Here is a 22,045-nt window from a genome sequence, read left to right on the forward strand (position 1 = left end):
AACTTTTATGTATATTTTTAGAATCTTTGCGTTTAGTGTACTTTAAAGAGAAAATTTAATTATAAATGAAATATAAACAAATGTAATAAAGTGATAAAAATTTTATGTAAAGTCATATAATTATATAATGCATTTTTTAATAATCGTTTTTAATGAAATCGAATTAAAATATTATTATTTCACTACTTCATAGAATACATTTTAAAAATTAGTTTCTCAAATTTATACATATTTTACTTTAAGATATTACAATCAGAATGCATTAACGTTTGACATTTGAAAAATTCACGAATGAACGTATCAGGAATGCGATGGTTAAATAAATTGTTCAATCCCTGCCAAAAACAATTCAGTGAATGTTGAAGGTGGAGATTTTAAATTAAAAATAAACACTGTTCCTGGCTTTTTAGCATGCGCACGAGTTACTAGACATTACAAAAATTTCGCGCCTAAACAAATTTTTAATACAAATATCATTTTAAGTTCCATGCGTCTGCAATAAACTGTTATGATACGTACGGCCGTACTAAATCTAACTGAGATGGGATACGTCTTCTCTTCAGGAATGAGGCCATTGAAGTTCAGATCATAATTGGAGCAGACCTTACTTCCACGCTATCAGATTTTAAGACAATTTTATATTTCAAAATTTAAGTTAATATTATAAAAATATATTACTATATTAAGAAATATATTTATTTCTTTAGGATATTGATTTTTATAAACGCACTTTATTTAATATTTGACAAAAGAATATTATAATAAAAAAGGCGATGAAAATTTCTGAATAAGTCTAAAAATAATGATCTATTGATCCTCGAGACCAAAAAACAATAACTTCCGGTTTTGGATATTTCAAGAACATTTTTTACGTTTACGTATAAACATCTGAATCGTGATCTGCAATTCTAAGTATTCACAATTTTGATGTTTAACAGTTACAGTGTTGAAATGCAACTGAACAGTGTAAAGTATGTTAAATGTTTCACTGCCAATTATTTGAAAAAAATATTTTTTTATTTACAAAAAGCGACACGGAAAAAAATAATAATAAATAATTTAATTTATAACAATTACAGGTTATGTATGTAATAAATACAGATGATAAACAATTTCTGGTTTCATGTAAAAAATAATCATACTGAAATCAATATTTATATTCCTCATACTTGTCAAGCAGAAGAATGGAATGCATAAACAAAGAACAGAAACAGGTGAAAATTAACATTCTATTTATTAAATAACATATTACGTTCTTGATATATATTTATTAAATACTATACTAAATACTCTACTTCCTTCATGTTCATAAAAATTCCATAGATTTAATAAGTATATAACATTAACAATTTTTAATATCCGCTAAAATATACCAAGAAAAAATAATTACAAAAAGATCTATCCAAAGGCGAATGAATCAAACAGCCCGTACAAAGATTCACCCAGTGAGCTCTTACACCTCACCTAAGAGCATTATAAAAATAAACAAAATTTCAACAAAAATCACGAACCGGGTAATTTATCCTTTCCATTTCAAAAGAAGTTCGCATCCGAGGAAATAATTGCATTGATTAAACCAGGCTCTCCACCCAAAGCTAAGAAAGTTTGATCGCGAATCGGTCACGAAGATCGGTTTGAGCGTTAATTAAAACTGGTTCACCCTAAAACCTCAATAGTCGCGTCGTCTGCATCTACGTGGTTCTCAACCATCGTCAGGAATGTATCCTCTCGGTTGATCCCATGGGACTCGATAGGAGGTCCTTCTGACTAACGTCGATCCATTCGTTGATTTATTTGTCGATCCTTTCGTCGATATCGAGAACGCGATTGGTAGAGTAGCGCCTCGTGGCGCGTTAGAACGCCAGACAAAGTCGATCGAAGGTGGTCGTGCGGCGAAGAACGTGCGCGGAGCAGGAGGGCGTTGAGGAACGCCACTGGCCACGTGACCCGCTAGCAGAATCCGCGGCGTCCGCCGAAAATCTAAATCCGTCCGAGCCGAGAAGAAGAGGCACCCGCCGCCGGCCTCCGGGGACTCGTCGCCCGAGACCGTAAACGCGATAGTCAATAATTGCCTTTAGGGTGCACCGGATCGGCGAGCGGCAGGAGATCGAGCGCGATCATCGTCCGCGTGTGCATCAACGACTCGTCGGAAAACGTAGCTCGTCTCCTCGGTGGCTTCGAACCAGGGGAGGGTAGCCAAGGCATTGGAAGAATGATACGCGTCGACGAGACTGACCCGGTGGGCGGTAAGGGAGCCCGAGCATTTCTCGATACACCAAACGGCGTGCCAAGCCTTGTGGAATGTTGATGATCGTGTCGAAGATGATCGTGTTTCGTGAATGATGAAAATGATTGTTGGGATATATGTAGACGAGATAAATGTAAGGCTTTTACAGTATGTCACATGGTGGACTACTGTTGAAGCTTTTGATATTGTCTTTGCAGAAGTATTTTAACGTTTCCCTCGAGAAATGGTGTATTTGAACAGTGGCAATAGGATAATTCCTATGCTGGTTGACGTTGATCGTTCGTTTGTATAAAGTAGAATAAAGAGTGTGACGATTTTATATAAAAGATATAGCTCTTATTGAATTTGATGGAGTTCTTCTTTTGAGTAGCTATACTCGTGGTGATATCATTCTTGCTCTGGTGGAGCGCATGGTGTAGAGTGTGTTTCGAGCGTGATTTTTCTTTAAATAAATGCAGTGATTCACTGGAATCTGAGACGACGATGAAGCGTCGTTGGTTGTTTACCGATTTCTTTGAACGATCGGTCTCGATGAACCTCGAAATCGTTTGAACTTGCGGATGTTTCTAACCAGCTGACTCGTACAAAAGGGTGAAATGAGGTCGCGGCCGGCGCGAAACGACGTGTTCATCACGTTGAGAAGACGCATTGTTCAAAGTGGAACAACAAATTTCGTGTCAGATTTTATGTAAATTATCGTTTACGTTGCTTACAATTTACCATTATCGTAAGATAGTATAAAAGATAACTTTCCTTTAAATCTTGGCTTAGAGTTCATTTGGAACACATGTATCTGTTTTCTATTAAAACTTTGATCGCTTTTGCGCCGAGAAATTGTAAACATCGTACATGTGTGCGACGACATATTGGATATTAAAGTCTGACTACGATTGAAACACAAAAATTGCTAAATTTATACACAAGACAATTCGATATATGTATACAATTTCCTGAATGTCAGAATTCATGAGTTGGCGAGGTTCCCTCGTAACCCAGGATCATCAAAAAATAGACGATTAGCGTGCTATTCTGTTTTCATTTTGAATAATGCGTGTTGCTTCGCGATCGTTTAGACGAATCAACGTTGTAAAAGAACGCGCCAGTCACCGGAACTGTTGTCGCTAGTAACGGAACTCGAGTCAAGTTTCAGCATGATCAGCTTCCGATTCGAGCGACAAAGCTTTCACACGAAATTCACTTGCCACGATTTATTTCTTTGTATTCGCTTCTGAATCTTCATTGGTTCTTGAATCGATACCTTCCCAACCTGGAATAAATAAAAAGCACTGTTTAAAATATTAACTTGATGTTACCTATACTTTCAATACAAAATTAATAGAATTAATACTAAATTTTCTTAATTCTCTTAAAATGTATCAATAATAATAAAATAAATATTAAATTATATCAATTTCACAAAAATATTAACAATAATAAAATTAATGTAGTAAGTATGTGTTAATGCAAATAATAGAAGAGTCCTTGAATCAGACATAACGCCATGATGAAATAAAGAGATATCCAGAATGGATGAATCATACCGTTAAAATCCGAGTGATTCATTTGTTCTTTTATAATTGATTAAACAAGTTATAATTTTGGAATTTCGCATGTTTTTCAGAAGTCGAGCCGAGTTTTCCCTATCGAGATGTGCTGGTACGTCGAGGTGTGGAATTCAAGGATCATTACGACATTCAATCGGAGATCGGACGGTGAGTGATCACATGGTGTATTTTTATTGTTGACAAACAAATATTCTGTGCCAAGGGCGTCGATCGAATCGTCGATTCGTAACGATAATTACAATGATACAATTTTCGATTGGCAAAGATTTTTGTCGTTCTCGCGTTTTACGCCGATTGGTCTAGACGTACGAAATTCGGTAGCTTTACAGAACTGACACTCGCCCCACACGAGGACGGGACGACGTTTATGCACACTGAAGCCTGATTATTGCAAATATCGCGGCGAGCCACAAGATTGGCCATGTTGTTTCTGAATTTGACACAATATGCGTGTTTGTATTGTGCAATGATGATACGAGCATTTCCGAAGCTCTATAATGCACGCTTCAGGTGGGGAGTAGTGTTCCGAGGAATGCGGAATTTTCGGTTGGGAAAGATGCAAGCTGGTTTACACGAATAAGTGAAATTATTAATCTGAGTTCAGATCACGTTATTATGCAAAATTATAGAAAATGTTTTGTTTATTAGAAAACACTCAGAAGAAACTTAGTTAGCAGAAACTTAGTTAGAAGAAACTTAATTATTAATTTGCTAATTAGATTGTGCTCCCATTATCTTTTTGAAGTTAATTTCTGAGATAGGAATTTTCGTTTGCATCTTTCTCCATGTACTTATTTATATCTACATTGATAAAATGTATTTTATTACTTACTATTTATTTGCTTAAGTCAGTTCTAGTTCTTGTAAGTATAAATATGGTGCAATGTATTTTCAATGCAATCGTAATGATGCATTCAAAAACAGGAAAGCCTTGGATAAATAAATTGTTGCAACGAGAATACTCGTATGCATGTCTTTTTAGTTGACAGATTAAATTATGCATTTTCTGCTATTATATATTATAATCCTCCGTCCACCTGAAAGTTTGTCTGTTTATAAAAGTCTTCAGATTTATGGATAAACAAAGACTGTATTAGTCTGTACCACTAGTGAATTTAAATACTTGTAATTTAACTGATGCGATCAGTTGAACAGGGTCTGGAAAAATAAGAAAAAAAGATTAGTTTTAAAGACGGTAGAATATCGAGAATATAGGTAATAAATTTTCCACCAACGGAGGTTGAAAAAGAGGAAAAGAGACCAAGAGAGAGGAAGGAAAAAGTTCGAAACCTTGACGTGTTTATTCCTTCCGGCGAACGTAGTATTCCTGTCTTGTATACATCGTAATCTTTCAGTTACTATGCGTGTTTGCCATTATGAATGAGTCTCGAACTTGAATGATCTTTACATGCATGTCTGCTGCTTCTACGAGCCAGTAAACTCATGAAATAAACTTGAAATGTTTGTTCTTCCGAGTTACGTTTTGCATTGCGAGCTACACGTTGCATTGTCGATGCTTTGGCATGAATCTTGTACAAACTATTGGTAAAGATTTTGTGATTGTGGCTGAAAGGAAATGATATTGAGGTAGAAGAATCATTTTGATATACGTACAGTGGTTCAAAGGGTAGATTTTTATTTTTAATCGGGACCGAATACCGAGACACAATAGCGATTGTGTATTGGTAACCACAGACGAAAGTATTGACGAATGGACCAGTGCCAAAGGTAAGATTTGAATGTCAATGACAAACTATTAGTGAACCATTAATTCTGAATGATCGTTCTCGATCAAATAATATCAAAAGATGTACACTTACATTGTGCTATTTAATGTTCAAGATTATTTTAATGATAGCAAAATTATTCATCACTTTTGCAGGATACTGTATTGGAATTTTATGTGTTCAAGTATTGATATTTTTATTCGAGATAATTAGATAATAGTTGATGAAATGTATCGTGAAACGATTTCAATGGCGCAACCAATATTGCAATGGGGAGTATGTATTTCTCTTTCAGAATAGTAAAAAATATCTATAGAAAATTTGTTTGTTGGTATCATGTATCATATGTTATATTATGTTAAGAATTCCAGGAAAAGATTTAAATTAATTTACCAATCTTTATGTACTTAAATTTTACATTAATTTTTCATTATTAGAAGACACTTAGTATACATGATTAATGAATAAACCCATTGATATATTATACTTCAACTTTTAAAAGAAACGCCTTGAAAAAATTAATAATTTCATTATTTAATTTCTATCATAAAATTCCAATAAAATATCTACGATCTCGAGTCATTGACCATTTTGCAACAAAATGATTTCATTCATGATATTACTTTGATATTTTTATCTTCAAATTCCAAGAAAATGTCTACAACCTCAAATCCTCTAATAACAAGTTTTACGGTCATAAATCATGTTTTTCGATTAACTGAAACTGTTTTCATCGTTTGCCAATCGCTACTGAATTGGACGTTTTCCATCGGCAGCGTAATATAGTATGCATCACTGCACCAAAACATGGCTACTCATGAAAAATACTTCTCCGATGGCCATCGAAATGAATCGAAGTGTGCTCTGTAGCTTGATAACGAAAATATGCAGAGAGTCAGCGTTGTACAAAGTTCAACGTGTAATCAAGGTCCTTGCACGTCTATAAATAATGCATTTTTTGCGGTGACTGACGTTCATGCGTCGAGTCGTCGAGCGTCGTTGGAGCGTCCAGCATCTCGACACTCTTGACACACGAATTCGGTCGAGTATCACATGCACTCTTGGTTGAATCATTCTTTGAGTTTGATATGAGTCTATAACCGTAAATCATTTCTTAGCTTGAGATTATAATGGTTAAATATTGTATAATTTTCATCCACGAAAGTATTTTTCCTTTTCTTAATATTGTGCTGTAATATAAAGTAATGTACATCTTAATTTGTCATTAATATGTTTTACAATTCAGTAGCAGTTAAAATAAATGTATACTTAAGATGTTCTGTAAGTTTTCATTTCACTTTTAAAACCAAAATTAATTTATTCTATAACACAAAATCCATAAATATCTTATTAAAAAATTAAAATAACAGTACTAAATAAAGTAAACATTGCTTCTATATTTCCATTTCGATGGGGTGCTCTTCTTTATCGATACAAGTCTGATATTGATGTAATGTTATAAATCGTTCGTTGTGTTTTTGTTTTATTTTCTTATATATAATATGAATTCTCTCAATTCATTTCGATTACATCATCAAACACGTCATACCGTTCCACCATTACGCACTCGAACTATTGCGTCATTAGAAACATAAACTTAACGAATCGCGCAGCGTCATCTGTACGAAACGGCGTGACTAAGGTCCGATACAAATGAGCGATGTCGTTGCGATTTCGTACCGACAACGCTGCGCGGTAGCAGCTTTATATTTCTAATTGCGGGATCGCACGCTTATGCGCATTGCATCAGTTGAAACATAAACCGATCGAGTCACATATCGTTATTGATGCGGAATCGGCTTAAAACTATGTCTACTTTAATTTAATTTGAATATTAAATTGAATAAACTAATTAAAAGGTGATGATGCAATTTATTCCATTTGTTACTCTTCTTAATTGTAAATTGAGAAAGTATGCTGATTTTTAAGATACAAGTGAAAGGTTAGGAATCAGTGAGAGTTTCAACACGTGTTCAGTAATCTACTATGCATGTAATGCGTTTATTTTGTTTATGTAATATATTTTGTACGTGCAGAGGTGTATTAATGTAGAGGTGTATCTGTACTGCATGTTATGATAAAGTACAGATTGCAATGAACAATTTCCCACATATTTCTACATACTGCGTGTTTTGTGGTATCAATCGTGTTGAATTCAATTTCAGCAAAATTTTGATGATTATTCTCTCGTTGCAATTAATCAAAATAAAATCTTGCCATGGTGCTACATCGTCCTCTGGCAGTCGTTCTGTTTTAATAATTCGCGAATTCGTCCCTGTTGTCTATGGTATGCTCTACTAATTCACTGACTCACTAATTTGGCGTTGTGACAGTCGCATTACACCATCGAGAAACTCGACGCGATTTTCTTTTCTTTTTTTTTTCGATCTTTGTTACTTCACAATATTTTTCCTTATACACCAAAATTTCTTTGAATGTAGCATAAAGATCGTGATGGCTTATACGTATGTATTTCTGAACGCACAATCGAGGAGACATATTGTTTCATGTGTACGTGAAAAAAGAATGAAGGAAGATTTTCCTCTCTATAATTATCATGAACACTTCTTGGCGGGATATGAACAGCCAAAATTTTCGAATTTAAAAAGATTTCGAGCTGTTGGACGGTATTTCGATGCTCTACGTTGTTTGGCACAACAAGATGCGACAAATCGTGGGATCGTGGCAGCTGCAGGCGTGAAATTTATTCTGTTAGATAGAACACGAAATTGGACGAAATTGTATGCAATTTAATCGAGAATTTTCGTTCCAATTCCTCTTTCATTGTTTCAGAAACGATCGCATTTATAATTACTTATCTGACTGTGTAATTGACAGAAATAAGACAATAGTAATACGTTTCTTCACTATTAACATTAATCAGTATACTTTACTACTTAATTATACCTGAAATGTAAGAACGAAGATATCACGTGTCATTTACCTTTTATAAAATTAATTTTCATCAAAGCACATTGTTTAATGTTATTTCTGTTGTATTATTTTTCAGGTACAAAAAGATGCTTATAATATATAAATAAATTATTATCAATAAAAATTGAAGATGATTTTGAAAAGTTACAAGGAAGCATGTATAAAGATTTAATATTATCTTGAAGATATTTCTAAGGCGCTTTGTCAATATACCATTCATCATAAAAAAATTATTACTAGTCCATTAACAATAAAAATAGGGATAGAAACAACATTTAGCACATTATAATTTTTATCGTTTTAAAATACGTGCGTTTTTTATTTTACCAGTAATACAGATTGTAATAAAAAGCAGAAGCTCCACATTTTATTTATATGAGACTAAATGTAAGGAGTTAACAAGGTCAAAGTTCACGAATGCAACTTCTCTCCGTGTTTTTGAAAGGTTCAGTGGAATATTAATAAGATGTTTTTGTTCTGTTTCTTCGTGGAACCAAACGTTCTCGAGTTACTGCAAGTTATCGTGTTGACTGCATAGCGTAAGTCTATAGGGAAATATCATTATGTACAGCTTTATCTTCTTTCTCTTCATTTCCAAGGACTTTAGCGAGGATTTTTGCCATTTGCAATTTTTATTTTACTTTCATTTCATCAGCGAAATTTTCTTTACTTATAGGATTTGATGTATAGAAATATTATAAACACAAAAATATTTCAAAGAAATATTTCTTTTACCTTTGACGCACATTGCTGCGGATCATGTAAAAGCTGTACACGTTTACATTGGGCTAAGATTTTTTCGTGGAAAATAACGTTTGATTTCTTGTAGCATCAAACATGAATTGTTATAATTTCCAGGACTAATGGTCTGTGGCTGGAAAGAACAATTGGGTCAAGATGGTATACCAACAAATTTACAAGAATTTATTTTTTCTGACTAATATCGAAGATCATACCTTTGGAAGTTTATTATAAATATTATTTCCTGTTTAAAGTAATTGAGAAGGTTGATTTCTATTGATTAAATTATAAAAATATATATATCTAGTCAAACAGAAAGACATCTTTTACAATTTTCCAAGATGTTTCATTTTTATAATGTAATTTTTAGAACTATAGAGTACAAAACATTTTTATCTATAACTTCTTATTTTTGATGAAGTATTTAGACGAAAAAATTTTATTACAAAACTTGAAGAGTTCGTTGATGAAAAGGATTAACATGTAAAGGGATATTTTAATAACCGGCTTATATATTGCCATGCTGTCCAATGTGAATTAAACATTTTAATAACTTAATAAGAATCCTAATAAAATACGTATAATGCAACAATGGATCAAGAATGGACGCCAATCGATAAAACGGCTAAAACCGCATTAGATAGGAATTTCTACAAATTTTACATGTATAGATGCGTGAAACGAGATCGTTACTATTTGCAGAGGAAAATTTGGCACCGTTTATCGATGTAAAGAGAAAGTAAGTGGTTTGATGCTCGCCGCAAAGGTGGTGAGCACTGCGAAAAAGGAGGACAGACGAGCTGTGGAGCGAGAAGTCGAAATTATGAGACGACTGCAGCATCCACGACTTATTCAGCTCTATGATGCCATAGACACGGGCAAACAAGTATACGTAATTTTGGAACTGTAAGCACTTAATACCATAAAGCGTTCAATCGACCAAAACAATTATATTGATTATGGTTATTTTCGTGTATGTTTAAGGATCGAAGGTGGCGAACTATTTGAGAGGGTGATCGATGACGACTTTGTATTAACAGAACGTAGTTGCGCCGTTTTCATGCGACAAATCTGTGAGGGTATAGAATTTATTCACCGACAGAATATTTTACATTTGGATTTAAAGGTGAATTATAAAAAGATCCTGCTTTTGGTGCTTCATTTGAGTATATAATTAAGAGATTTAGTTTATTAACTGAATAAAAAATAATAAGAGTTATTTCCAAAGAATTTTCAAAATGTAAAGTGGATTATTTTTGTTCGTCAACCTTTTATACCCTGCAATATAACGATAAACTAGATGTTGTACTTTCTGTTTATAGCCTGAAAACATATTGTGTTTGACGAAAGAAGGTAACAGGATTAAAATCATAGACTTCGGCTTGGCGAGGGAGTACGATCCAAAGAAGAAGCTGCAAGTTCTATTTGGTACGCCAGAGTTCGTTGCACCGGAAGTCGTAAATTTCGATCAGATTGGTTATGGTACCGACATGTGGAGTATAGGCGTCATCTGTTACGTATTGTAAGTTGCCCTTCAATGTTGAACCTATGTTCAATGATATTTTACTAAATTATACGAGAAAAAAGGAATATAACATGTAAAACGAGACTCGTATTCTATTGCTCTATTTTCTAACGGTGTAAAGAATATAAATTTAGCATTTGTTGGTTTGATTGTAAATTGTACCAGTAAGTAGCTATGAAAACAAAAGATAATCGTTTACTTATGCATCAACTAATGTAACTTTTCTTTTAAAATGAGGAATTCTGTATTCAGGAAAAAAGATGTTTTATAAGAAAATTTTGTAATTTTTATCTAAAAAATTGTACGTTTTTACTTTTATTTTCAGATTATCCGGTTTATCACCGTTCATGGGGGATACAGATATTGAGACTATGGCTAATGTGACCATCGCGAAGTATGATTTTGATCATGACGCGTTTGCCAACATCTCGGAAGACGCAAAAGACTTTATTCGGTGCCTGCTAGTCAAAGACAAAGAGTACGTATCGCTTGTTATTTTTGAGAAATATTACGTGGTATAGAGGTGACTTGGAGGACTCATGCTAAAATATCCGAACCACGTCACTAATAGCGTCCTTGCGATCGACAGAAGTCGAACGTGGACACTGACACGTTTGCAAAATTAATGAACGTAACTGCCTAGATAACGAAATGCAGGAACTTTTTAAGCGCATATTACTTGCCAAGAAAATTTAACGAAGTCATCAATGAATACTCGAACAATTTCCGTTTCGATGTAACTTATTTCATATTTCTGCTGGATTCGTTTATTTCATTTTCTAGATTAAATAATCCATTGCACCAAATTGTTCGGGTTACGTTAAATAGAATAACTCATGGCAAATGTTTCCAACTGTGGTGAATAATTTTTATCATGTCAAGAATGGTAAGACCAAGAATTAATTGTATTAATCTCTGTCCAGTTACTTTAATAAACTAAACTTCTAAAGTGCACAGTATTCTTTGACACATCTTAATACTTCACATCATAAACGTATTTAAAACTCTTCAATTAACCATAATGAAATATAACGTCACTTAATTTAATTGAAGAAAATTTGTCAAATAAAAGAAAAAACTTGTTTCAATGAGACACGTTTTTTAAACTGTTTGTTATCTAGGCAATTATATCCTATTTTTGTTAACTCTTTCACGGTTACTCTTCGACTTTCTCTCTCTCCCTTTGTGTCTGATTAATCCCGAGCATGTTTTCTTCATTTTCATGTTGCTTTTCATCCAAAACGATGTAATATCTCAATCGGAAATAATATCATAACTCTCATTGGACTTCAGTTTCGATTGAAGGAAATCGAGAAGCTTCTAAATGATGCAACCTTTTCATATCAAACATAGTAAGCACTAAGTGCATTTCGAAGGATCGAATCAAAATTTCGTTCTTGCCAATTTTCCAACTTCATTCTAAAGAAGAAACAAATTGCTCTCACCGTGCGTTCACGAACAGTCTCTGCTTATGTTCAGCGATTTGCAGCCATTCTCAAAAAAATAGCATCCGAAAGCGACCAAGGGAACGGATGTTCATCATGTCGTTTCTCAAATTCACGTGGCACACGAGACTGGTGTCTGGCTTCGATTTTCTACTCAAATTCCATTCAAGGGAACACACGTTTGTATACATACGCGCCCCACGCCTTTCCACCTCATCACCTACCACACCATTAGTACCCATTGCTGAAAAACCACATACGATTTCATGCTTCCGGCTTAAGAAAAAAGCATACGAATTTGTGTATGTGGGAGAGAGAGAAAAAGAAAGACAGAAACAGAGAAAGAGAACAAAAAAGCGCAAAAAGAATTGCTGGGATCACCTTCACGAAGAAGCTGTCGAATCTTTCAGTAATCGTATGACGGCCGTCCAGTGCAGAGAGCATCCCTGGTTGGCCAAAAAGCCAAGCACACAGCAGCAGACCGAAGAAACGGTGACAATTTCAAAACCGACAGCATCTGGGAAAAACCTGCGGATCCCTCGAGTGCAGACGAGCAACGTAGACGAGCTAGACGTGACCAAGGACAACCTGAGGCTGTTCGTCGAGCGCTGGCGAGAGCACCCAGACAGTCCATACCTGATCGATTTTCCTCAGTACACATTGCCCTCGCAGAACTCGACTCGCGATCACGAGGAATTAGTCTCTTTGGAGGGCCACAGCCCATCTCCTTGCGCTAGTATTTGCAGCACATTGTCGGAAGCGACGGACAGCTCTCCCCAAGAGAGCCACGGCTCGTTCCTGACAGTACCTACCTTCGGATTTGGTCTCGAAAGGAGAGCTTCTGAGGGTGTCGCCACAGAGAAGTCAAGGAGCGATCCCGCCAGCCAGATCGTTCTCGCTGAAGAAATAATTAAATTGTCAGAACGTTTGCGATCTATAGCCATGGGGACGTGTATGAAGTCAAACGAGGAGGAGACCTCCTCGGAGAGTAGTCACCAGAGCAAAAGGACGGAGAAACTTGAGGACAAGGATAATAGAAACGGTGTTCGTTCGAGGAGTAACGGATTGGTTGCTGAGAATACCGGGTGCAATGAGATTACAGAAAAATTGTCGAGTATAGTACGGCACAGGAAACTAAATGGAACGACTTTTCATAGCAGTCGTAGTTTTGATAAGTATTCCGAGCCGAACACTGGAAATGTTTTTGCCTCTTTAAAAAAAATGAAGCAGAAGAAAGAGGAAGATAGAAATCAGGAGGAATCTACTGGTTCTATTAGATCAGAATCTTTAGTAGGAAAAGTAGATAATTTGACGAGTGACGATAACGTGAGAATATCTAGCAGGAACGAGGTTGAGATGGATCTGACACCACCATGGCGACGTCCACGAGTGAAACAGTTTGGTGAGACTAGTAGGGATGTTCCACGAATTTCTGGACTTCGTAACTTGCACAAAAGTCTGAACCTTGATGAACCTACTAGCACTAAGAATTTGTTGCTTCATCTGCTTGGTGAGTGGGAAGAGGTTGCCACGAGGCCATCCGGTGTTGGCCGGAAGTCTGTAAGCGTCGACTGGTGCGGTGAAGAATCTGTAGCCAGAAAGACGATGAACTCTTTGGCTGAGTATTTCCAATCTAAGCAACAAAAGTCGACAGCTTCCAACGTTAGTTCGTCAGAATCGAGTTCGATACATCGTTGAAGCAATTTGTTAACTGGGTTAAGGACTATGTCGTTTTGTCTGTCGTCACGACAGCGAGCGTGATTGTTCATCGTTGTGAAGTTCTCAGGGCAATGGAAGAAACGAAAATAGTGGTAACGCTGGCTTCTACGATCATTTCATTCTACGATCTACGTTCATTTTGTTGTTTAATGCTTGCGCACAGAGATTGTTACTTCCGGTTTGAGCGAAGCTGAAAAGTTTGTAGTGAGTGTGTAATGACATTTATTTGAATTCATTTGTGTCGAATTCAAATAAATACGTGAGTTCCTGGTGAATTGCTCGTGTTATCAGATTTATTATGTTCGACTTAGAGAAACGGCTGATTATTAAAATTTTTCGGTAATCAATATGTGTATTAATTCTTTGTTTTCCAGAATATTCCTCTGACTTTAACATTTCCTTGTCAGCAATATTTATAACGCTAGAACTTGTTAGACAATAAACGAAAAAAACTTAAGAAATAATTGAAGTTAAAAATTTGATTAGAATATATTGGAAATTGTTTTCGTTTATTACATATGACGTAGATGTATAACTTGTGTAACAATTACGTACGTATATAATAACATCCAATCTTCTGTTAGGTTGTAATAAAATCAATTAACTTATCTACATGTCTGTGTATACGTATGTACTTGTTTAGTGTCTTATTTATATTATACATTTAATACAAAAATCTGTGACATCAAATCAATGAATAGATTTTCTTAGAGTAAAATAGTAAATCAAAAATTTATAAATTATGAATGTATTTTATATGGTTGATTATCATTTTATTATCAGTATTATTTTTACTAATATTCATTTTTTATTAATATAGTGTACATGATAAAACTAATTTCGTATGTATTGATGAATCAGCTTAAAAAGTAAATTTCGATATCAAAGTCCTTGCATTAAAATTAAAAGTACATTATTTTATCAGATGGTTTACTAATAATTGTCATTTTAATATACTCCAGATTACGGAAGACAAATAAAATTTTTGATGATTATTTCGATTACGTTATTTGAATTATAAATTTTTCATCTTACCTTTATAGAATTTTTTCTAAATGCAAATTTTATCATTGTTTTCCAAATATCAAAAATATTTTCGCAAAGGAGAAATTTTGTTATAATTACACAATTGTCTCTTCCGTTTTATGTAGTCACGGTTTATTATTAAGCAGCATTCTTTCCTTCGGTCTTTGTTATATAAACTTGACTTCCGTATTTTACGAAAATATTAAGATGTAAATGATTTCGCTTTGAATCGATCTGCTTAAAAGTAACCAGAAACTTGATCCATTGTTTTGCTCCAGGAAAAGACCATCCGCAGGTCAACTCTTAGAACACCATTGGCTAGAAGTGGCTCTGGAGAACCCGATCTGTAAAATTAGATTAAAGCGATATGTCATCAAGAAGAGATGGATTAAAGCAGTTAACACGATATTGGCATTAAGACGTATGGGAGCCCACTTAGAACTGGATTTAGTTTGATAGTTTATTTTTAGATAGCGAATTAATTTTCCGATTTTGACCACTATCAAGTAGAAAAAGATGATAATAATTTTTTGTGTAAGATACTTACTTGCATTAGAGTAACCATGTGAAGTATTTTTTTTTTCTATTAAGATGTAATAATTAGAACATTCGTATGTGTTGTACAGTTGAAATTAGAAGCTTCTGACATTTTATTAGAAGGCAAAATTTAAAATTTAATATTCCCTTCGACCTGTAAATTTGAAAACAATGGCAGTATTATAATTCCATTTAATATGGAACAGATGTATCAAAAAATGAGGTTAGGTGTAATTGAATTAATAATTGAAAATTATTTTTGAATACTTTTCATTGTTACTACTTAACATATTTATCACATATATCTTTTGTTATTTGTATAGTATAGTGATGCTTATTTATTTGTCGTATAATGCATAGCTAAAACTTAATTTTATGCTGAATTCAATTAGATAAAAGTATGTATAAATATAATTTAAGGAAAGTTTATATTATTATAAACATATATCAATTTATATTAATTTTTCATTTTTAAGGAGAATTTAAAAAATTTCTTATTTTCTTTTTATTCTGATTACCTATTTGAAAATCTTTGTCTCTTTTACTGAACAAATTATTTAGATTTGCACTTTTACTTTTGATATTTTTATTAAAGATACTAAAATGATTGTGTACTAAAATATTAAATATAAAATTGGTATATAAAAATAACTATAGTAGAAAATATGTTTTAGCTATTTTTCCTATTTAATTATTTTTCTGTCATCAGTTAAATTGATTAATTGCAAGTTCGATATATTCTTCATAATACTCCAATATTATATTATTATTTAATATATAACATGTAATTCTATAAAATCAAACAGCATTGTAATTTTATATTTATATTAGTAACGATTACCAATGTAATAAATATTCTATTTTCCACACTCCATTGTACTAAATTCGATATGAAACTGCCTTTTTGTTATTAGAATAAAGAATTATGTCCGCGACATCGTAGATTTATAATCCGCATTCCCAGTATATACGTATGACGGCAGCGCATTCGTCTTTTGCTATTCGACGCGCCGTCGCGATTAATAAATACTAAAAGGTCGACATTGACGCCACCGTCGATAAAATATACGCGTTCGGGTACGAAATTCCTTCAGCCGCGTGTGTTGTGAATTTACGAGGCTCCCGCGCGATAGGAATTCGTATTATGTAAATACGCGCATGTAACGCACCAGCCGTGCCTTAAATAAAGTCTTCTACAGTGTCGTACACGACACGAAGCCACACGATGTTGTATTATATTAATAGCTGTAGATCCACCTGTTGTCTGACGTCTTGTGCTCCCAATCACGGCTGTTGCTCTTCGCTCGTTGCATAGACAAGGGCATGGGATAGCTTGATAAATAAAGTAAAGCTGGAAAAATAATCAGTATAAATAAAAACGATATCAATTACAACGATAAAAAGACATTATTTCTTTGTCCTAATAAAGTAATTTATTTTATATGACTAAATATGTTTTTGGAGGTTCGATAAAAATTTAAATTACGTTTTATAGTGATGATATATTTCTTCCAAATTTGATGTATCATCATATACACATAAGATATTTATATTTATCAGTTAATTTATCAAAATTATCTTGTGAATATAAAGAAAAAATCGATATAATTTTCATTCTACAAATACACATCATATTTCTCCATATTTTTAATGCATTGCACATACCTTCAAGAATGATATTAGTCGAAAGATACTGTATCATTTTTCAAATTTAGTTCTAGTTAGTCTCTATAGATGGCAGCATCGTATAATCTGAAATTGTTCTCAACCATTGCGTATATTTGTTGTATGCTAACATTCTTTATCGTGTAGTGGTTTTGGAAAGCACTAATTATGAATAATTATAATTAAGAAGTTATATATAAGTGTGCTAATAGTAGTCTTTTTCATACTTTAGTGTCGATTGTTATTTCCAATACCAACTGTAGTTTATTCTCACAAAGATGGTGAGCGAATATTTTGTAATAATAATAAAAATAATGTTACGTTACTTTAAACGTATTTCAATACAAAAATATTAATTTTGTTTCAAGATATTATTTAATGTTTTATACATACAATTTTAAAGGTTATGTTCTAGTTTTCTGAAAGTACATAACCACACATTCTGTAGAATATAATGCTAATGTTTTTAAAAATATAATGTATTTATGTTTTAGACGAATACATTGCAAAATTGGAGTCCTTATGCCAAAAAATATGATCCCTTGAAAGCAGGTAGTATTGATGGCACAGACACAGAGCCACATGATAAGGCCATTAGACGTGCAATGCAGGCACATTATGAACCACCTCATGGATTAAAATCAAAGCCAGAGAGAACATTATTTGTTGCCAGATTTGGTTCAAAAATTACTAAACATGATTTAAAGGAGGTAAAATAATATTTTATTTTAATGTAAATATGTTCACTTTAAACATTAATAAGTTTAGTTTTTTTCTAGGTATGGAGAAGTTTTATCAGCAAAAGTTATAGTTGATATTGTAACTGGATTATCTCAAGGTTATGGATTTGTAGAAATGAGAAGTGAAGACGAAGCTAGAAGAGTAATTAGACGTTGCGTTGATGCCACATTAAAAGGATACAAAATTTTTATAGATTATGAATGTGGACGTACTTTGGAAGGGTGGAAACCAAGGAGACTTGGTAAGTAATATATCTTAACAGTATATATATTTATATTCTATACATGAATCTTATATTTAAAATTTATGATAACTATTTTTATAGGTGGTGGTTTTGGTGGCAAGAAGGGCTCAGGTCAACTTAGATTTGGTGGAAAAGATAGACCTTTTAAAAAGCCAATTGTACCTAATATTATAAAATCTCATCATCATAATCAAGATCATCATAATCAAGAACATCATCGTCATCATCATCATCATTAAAAAAATTCTCTATTTTATAATTATAATTTTATTGATGGTTTTATTTTGTATATATATCAGTAATGAAATGAAACATTGAATATCTTCGAACAATATTATTATGTTGTATCTGTGTTTGATGAAAAATTTTTGTATAAATTTTGTCATTTTGGCTTCATTTCAAAGAAAATACTTGAAATCTGTACATATGTAATTTCTACATACATTAGAAACAACACTAATGTGTATTATGAAACAATCTATTATTAAATTTCTGTTTACTTCAAATAACATTTATTGAAAAATGTTTCACTTCGTCGATATTACTAATAAATATTTATAGGAATGTAATAATGTATTTTTAGTATATTAATAATAACGTATAGATGTTAGTATTTACAAATAAAAGACATTTTTAATAATAAATCATTTTCTCAAACTATTTTGTAAAATATCACGAATTTATATTATATTTGAATCTCTATAAAACATATTTTTTGAACATTATATAATAGTATTTAGATTTTTTTTTATTATTGTGTATATATTGAATGACACTAAAATTATCTCGGTAAGTTATATCGTGTCCGTTTCCAAAAATTATAAAGCACATTTCAAACAATAATATCCCTTCTAAAATAAATTATAAATTTCCATATAAAAACATTGCATTTCATATTCTATATGAAAATAAGAAAATTGTTCGATTCTTCAATACTTTAACAAAAATTATTACCGTAATTATATTCATCATGTAAAGACACAATTCAATTTCATGTTGCTACTAAAATTCGTTAACATGGAATCGTTTCGTGACGGACAAAATCACAGGAATCCAGTTAACTATTCAATTCGTTTTATCGGAAATCAATTAACTTGTCAACGATTACTGACGTACAGCACGTTAATAGAGAATATATAGAGGTATCCTATAACAAGTTTAATTTTGTTAAATGAAATCAAGTCTACTTCATAATGGAATTTTCATTGCGTTGAATATAATACCTTTTTATAGTGAAGTAATTATATACAAACTCTCTATTTTATCTCGGTATTTGGAAATTTGTATTAAAATTTCGGTAAATCTTAAATTCTTCGTATTAGGTGGGCGTATAGGAGTTAACAGGCGTCGCACACTCAATTAATCAGTAATCGTCTGTAAAGCAACGAAGCCAAGGGAGACGAGCTTTCTGGCGCGGTGTGAAGCGACGTCGTCAGCGCTGTGGAACTTTATACCCAGGCGTCGAGGCACCCTCTCCCTAACGCGGCCCCCTCCATATATGGAGCCGCCTCGTGGTCGACGTCGACCACGCGGACGAAGTTTTAGTCTCCAGGCTGCCTCTGATAAGGTAGTCTCCTTCCTTGTCTCGTCTCACACTGCCTCCTCCACCTTCGCCAAGGTCTCAGAGGGCCAACCCACATTCGTTTATCGCGGCTCCTATTTCGTCGGCTCGGCCGCTGCTCCCATTTTCACAACACAACGTTACTCTGCCTCTAGTGCTTTTTTTATTCACGGACACAGCTGCCGGAGTGGTACTACGTATTCGATCATCGCTATGCAGTCTCGTTACTAGGTGTTACCAGGGATTTCTTCATTTAAATCCTTTTCTGTATTTTATTTCCTATTGGGTTTGATTATTTCTTGTTATGCAGAGTATTTGTTGTGGATTAAAACTGATTAAAGATATCTAGTGTAAGAAACGAAAATGTTGAAATAGACTATCTTTGAAGCATATACTATTAATAATTTTATTAACTATTATTGTTGTTAAAATAACAGTTCTATTTATGAACAAATAAATATTTTATAGAATAAATTTTTGTAACATGTGGATTTATATTACATAGAATTTTGAATTTTATATTACATAAAATATTTTGTAATTTAAGAAAAAAATAAATACCTTTTTATTTTGTAAAATTCAATTGTTGAATGAATATTAAGATAGTGATATTTTTAACGTTGTAACTGTTTCACAATCTTCTTGCCTCTTTTATTTCTTTCTTTCTTTTATACGAAAGTATATTTTATTAGCTGAAATGCGAGAACCTATTCAGTTACTGGAATATGTGTAGGTAATATATAATCTATTATATTTTATACGAAAACAATAAAATTGTAATGTTTTAGATGCAGGAGATCTAAATAATATGCTGGACGTCATACCGATTTTTCATGCATTCCACTGGGATACCTTTATTCCTTTCTTCCTCACGTTCATGCCGGTACATTCTTACATTTTTCCCTCGCGTATTTGAATCTCCTTTTCATCTCTTTAATACATTCTTTATGACTAAGAAAATTTTATTCTACCTTTAAACCGTATAAAATTCTTCAAATCCCAAAGGAAAATTTTATTTTATAGAACATAAATCTTTTTATTAACTTTACGACAGAAGATAAATCTTATAGAAGGTATTTTTGTTACCATCTGTGAAGTATGCTGAAAATCATCCATATTGGTCGATCGAACATATACGAAATATTCGATAAATAATATCGATAAAGGGTTAACAGGTGTCGTTTCGTTCGTCTTTCTATCGTCAGTTAATAAATAGCATTGCACGCTATCGTTTGTATTAATCGTTATAATAATGATTATATTAAGTTTAAGCGCACAAAGTACTACATCTGATGACTTTAAGCAAAGAAACCACTAGCTACGAGTTTCATGTTGTCATTGCTGGAGGATAAATATATTTAGTGGCATGTTCACGTATACCGGTCGGGTAGTAAACTTTCCACCGGTGGCGAGCTTGAACACGAAACGACGACGGGACAGATATAATGTGGCTATATCAGCGTCAGAAATAACTCTAGGAGAAAATTTATCCCGAATTTCTGTTTTCGTTTCAGTGTATACACAGATAATGATCGACCTCGGTTGACGGAATGTAGTCAAATTGACTTGTAATATTTTTCCTATATTCGTTTAATAGGTTAATTTTCTTAAACATTTTTGAACTTGATGCTTTTAAATACATTGTATAAAAGTTTGTACTCCGTCGATGAAATATGTACACAGGTTACGAATCTTTATTGTTTATGACACTTTAAGCTTTAATATGATTATTTGTTCACAATTACAGTTGCACACCGTTTCGTAGAAACGAAAGTTCTTGAAGGCGTATTTTACATTGCTAGCGTCCTTAACCTTTCGTATTTGCGGTTAGATGTCTCTGGATTGATTTTTATCCCGCCTGTTTAGACGAGACATCTTGCGTCTTAATAATAAGACACGTGAGAAATTTCGCTACATGTGAACGATATTCAGTTATGACATCTCATTTAAAAAGTAACAATGGTATATACATATCTATATGTTAAATATTTTATTCATGGATGTGAAAAGTATAAGTAAATATGTTTATAATGTTAATTAATTTTCTTCATTTTTTATCATTTTTTTGCATAATTTGTGGTTAATATTGTGTAAACAAAAATTCTTCACGACCTTTTAGAGGAAATAAGAATGTTTATCGGTATATATATGATCCCAATCGAAGATAGGAATCGATACGATATGTGTTTATCGAAAATACGAATTAAGAGGAGATTTCATACAAAATTCGTTAATGTATAGATATATGGAATATGTGTGATGAATAAACTGCAACTAACCATTCTGTACTGATTACGAGTGAAAGAACTGCATGGAAAGAATAAGGTATATACATTTTTGATGCTATTCCAATTTTTATGCTACTTG

General features: G+C 33.1%; 2 protein-coding genes across 7 annotated transcripts; both read left to right on the forward strand.

Annotated features, from left to right (window-relative positions):
* The first annotated feature begins 1,681 nt into the window (after positions 1-1,681).
* Positions 1,682-15,490, forward strand: LOC108553570 (probable myosin light chain kinase DDB_G0284661). Of its 6 annotated transcripts, none has more exons than XR_001890644.1 (8): positions 1,682-2,246; positions 3,870-3,960; positions 9,918-10,121; positions 10,200-10,341; positions 10,538-10,737; positions 11,066-11,218; positions 12,596-13,996; positions 15,209-15,272. XR_001890644.1 is itself a non-coding variant. In XM_017908544.1 (8 exons), exons 1-8 carry the CDS (start codon positions 2,213-2,215, stop codon positions 15,384-15,386), a joined length of 2,262 nt encoding a protein of 753 aa, XP_017764033.1. In that variant the 5' UTR covers positions 1,682-2,212; the 3' UTR covers positions 15,387-15,490. The 6 variants fall into 6 exon arrangements, 5 of the variants coding, with proteins under 5 accessions (XP_017764033.1, XP_017764028.1, XP_017764029.1 ...); XM_017908544.1 differs by having other exon boundaries at positions 12,596-13,855; positions 15,209-15,490; XM_017908539.1 differs by lacking the exon at positions 15,209-15,272 and having other exon boundaries at positions 1,682-2,381; positions 12,596-14,220.
* Positions 15,491-17,284: 1,794 nt separating this feature from the next.
* On the forward strand, positions 17,285-18,356 carry LOC108553558 (U11/U12 small nuclear ribonucleoprotein 35 kDa protein). Its single transcript, XM_017908510.1, has 4 exons — positions 17,285-17,413; positions 17,627-17,842; positions 17,901-18,114; positions 18,199-18,356. The coding sequence occupies exons 1-4, from the start codon at positions 17,411-17,413 to the stop codon at positions 18,354-18,356; spliced, it is 591 nt and encodes a 196-aa protein (XP_017763999.1). The 5' UTR covers positions 17,285-17,410.
* Positions 18,357-22,045: the final 3,689 nt, after the last annotated feature.

The sequence above is a fragment of the Eufriesea mexicana genome, unplaced genomic scaffold (assembly GCF_001483705.2).
Source record: "Eufriesea mexicana isolate 0111107269 unplaced genomic scaffold, ASM148370v2 scaffold11180, whole genome shotgun sequence".
NCBI lineage: Eukaryota > Metazoa > Arthropoda > Insecta > Hymenoptera > Apidae > Eufriesea > Eufriesea mexicana.

What these genes read in the sequence shown, in the direction of transcription:
- LOC108553570 (XM_017908544.1), top strand. Translation starts at nt 2,213, where the DNA reads ATGATACGCGTCGACGAGACTGACCCGGTGGGCG. An exon ending in GGCGTCATCTGTTACGTATT is followed by an intron (nt 10,738 to 11,065) that starts GTAAGTTGCCCT and finishes TTTTATTTTCAG; the next exon opens with ATTATCCGGTTTATCACCGT. An exon ending in ACAGCTTCCAACGTTAGTTC is followed by an intron (nt 13,856 to 15,208) that starts GTCAGAATCGAG and finishes GTTTTGCTCCAG; the next exon opens with GAAAAGACCATCCGCAGGTC.
- LOC108553558 (XM_017908510.1), top strand. An exon ending in CTAAACATGATTTAAAGGAG is followed by an intron (nt 17,843 to 17,900) that starts GTAAAATAATAT and finishes TAATAAGTTTAG; the next exon opens with TTTTTTTCTAGGTATGGAGA. An exon ending in GTGGAAACCAAGGAGACTTG is followed by an intron (nt 18,115 to 18,198) that starts GTAAGTAATATA and finishes CTATTTTTATAG; the next exon opens with GTGGTGGTTTTGGTGGCAAG.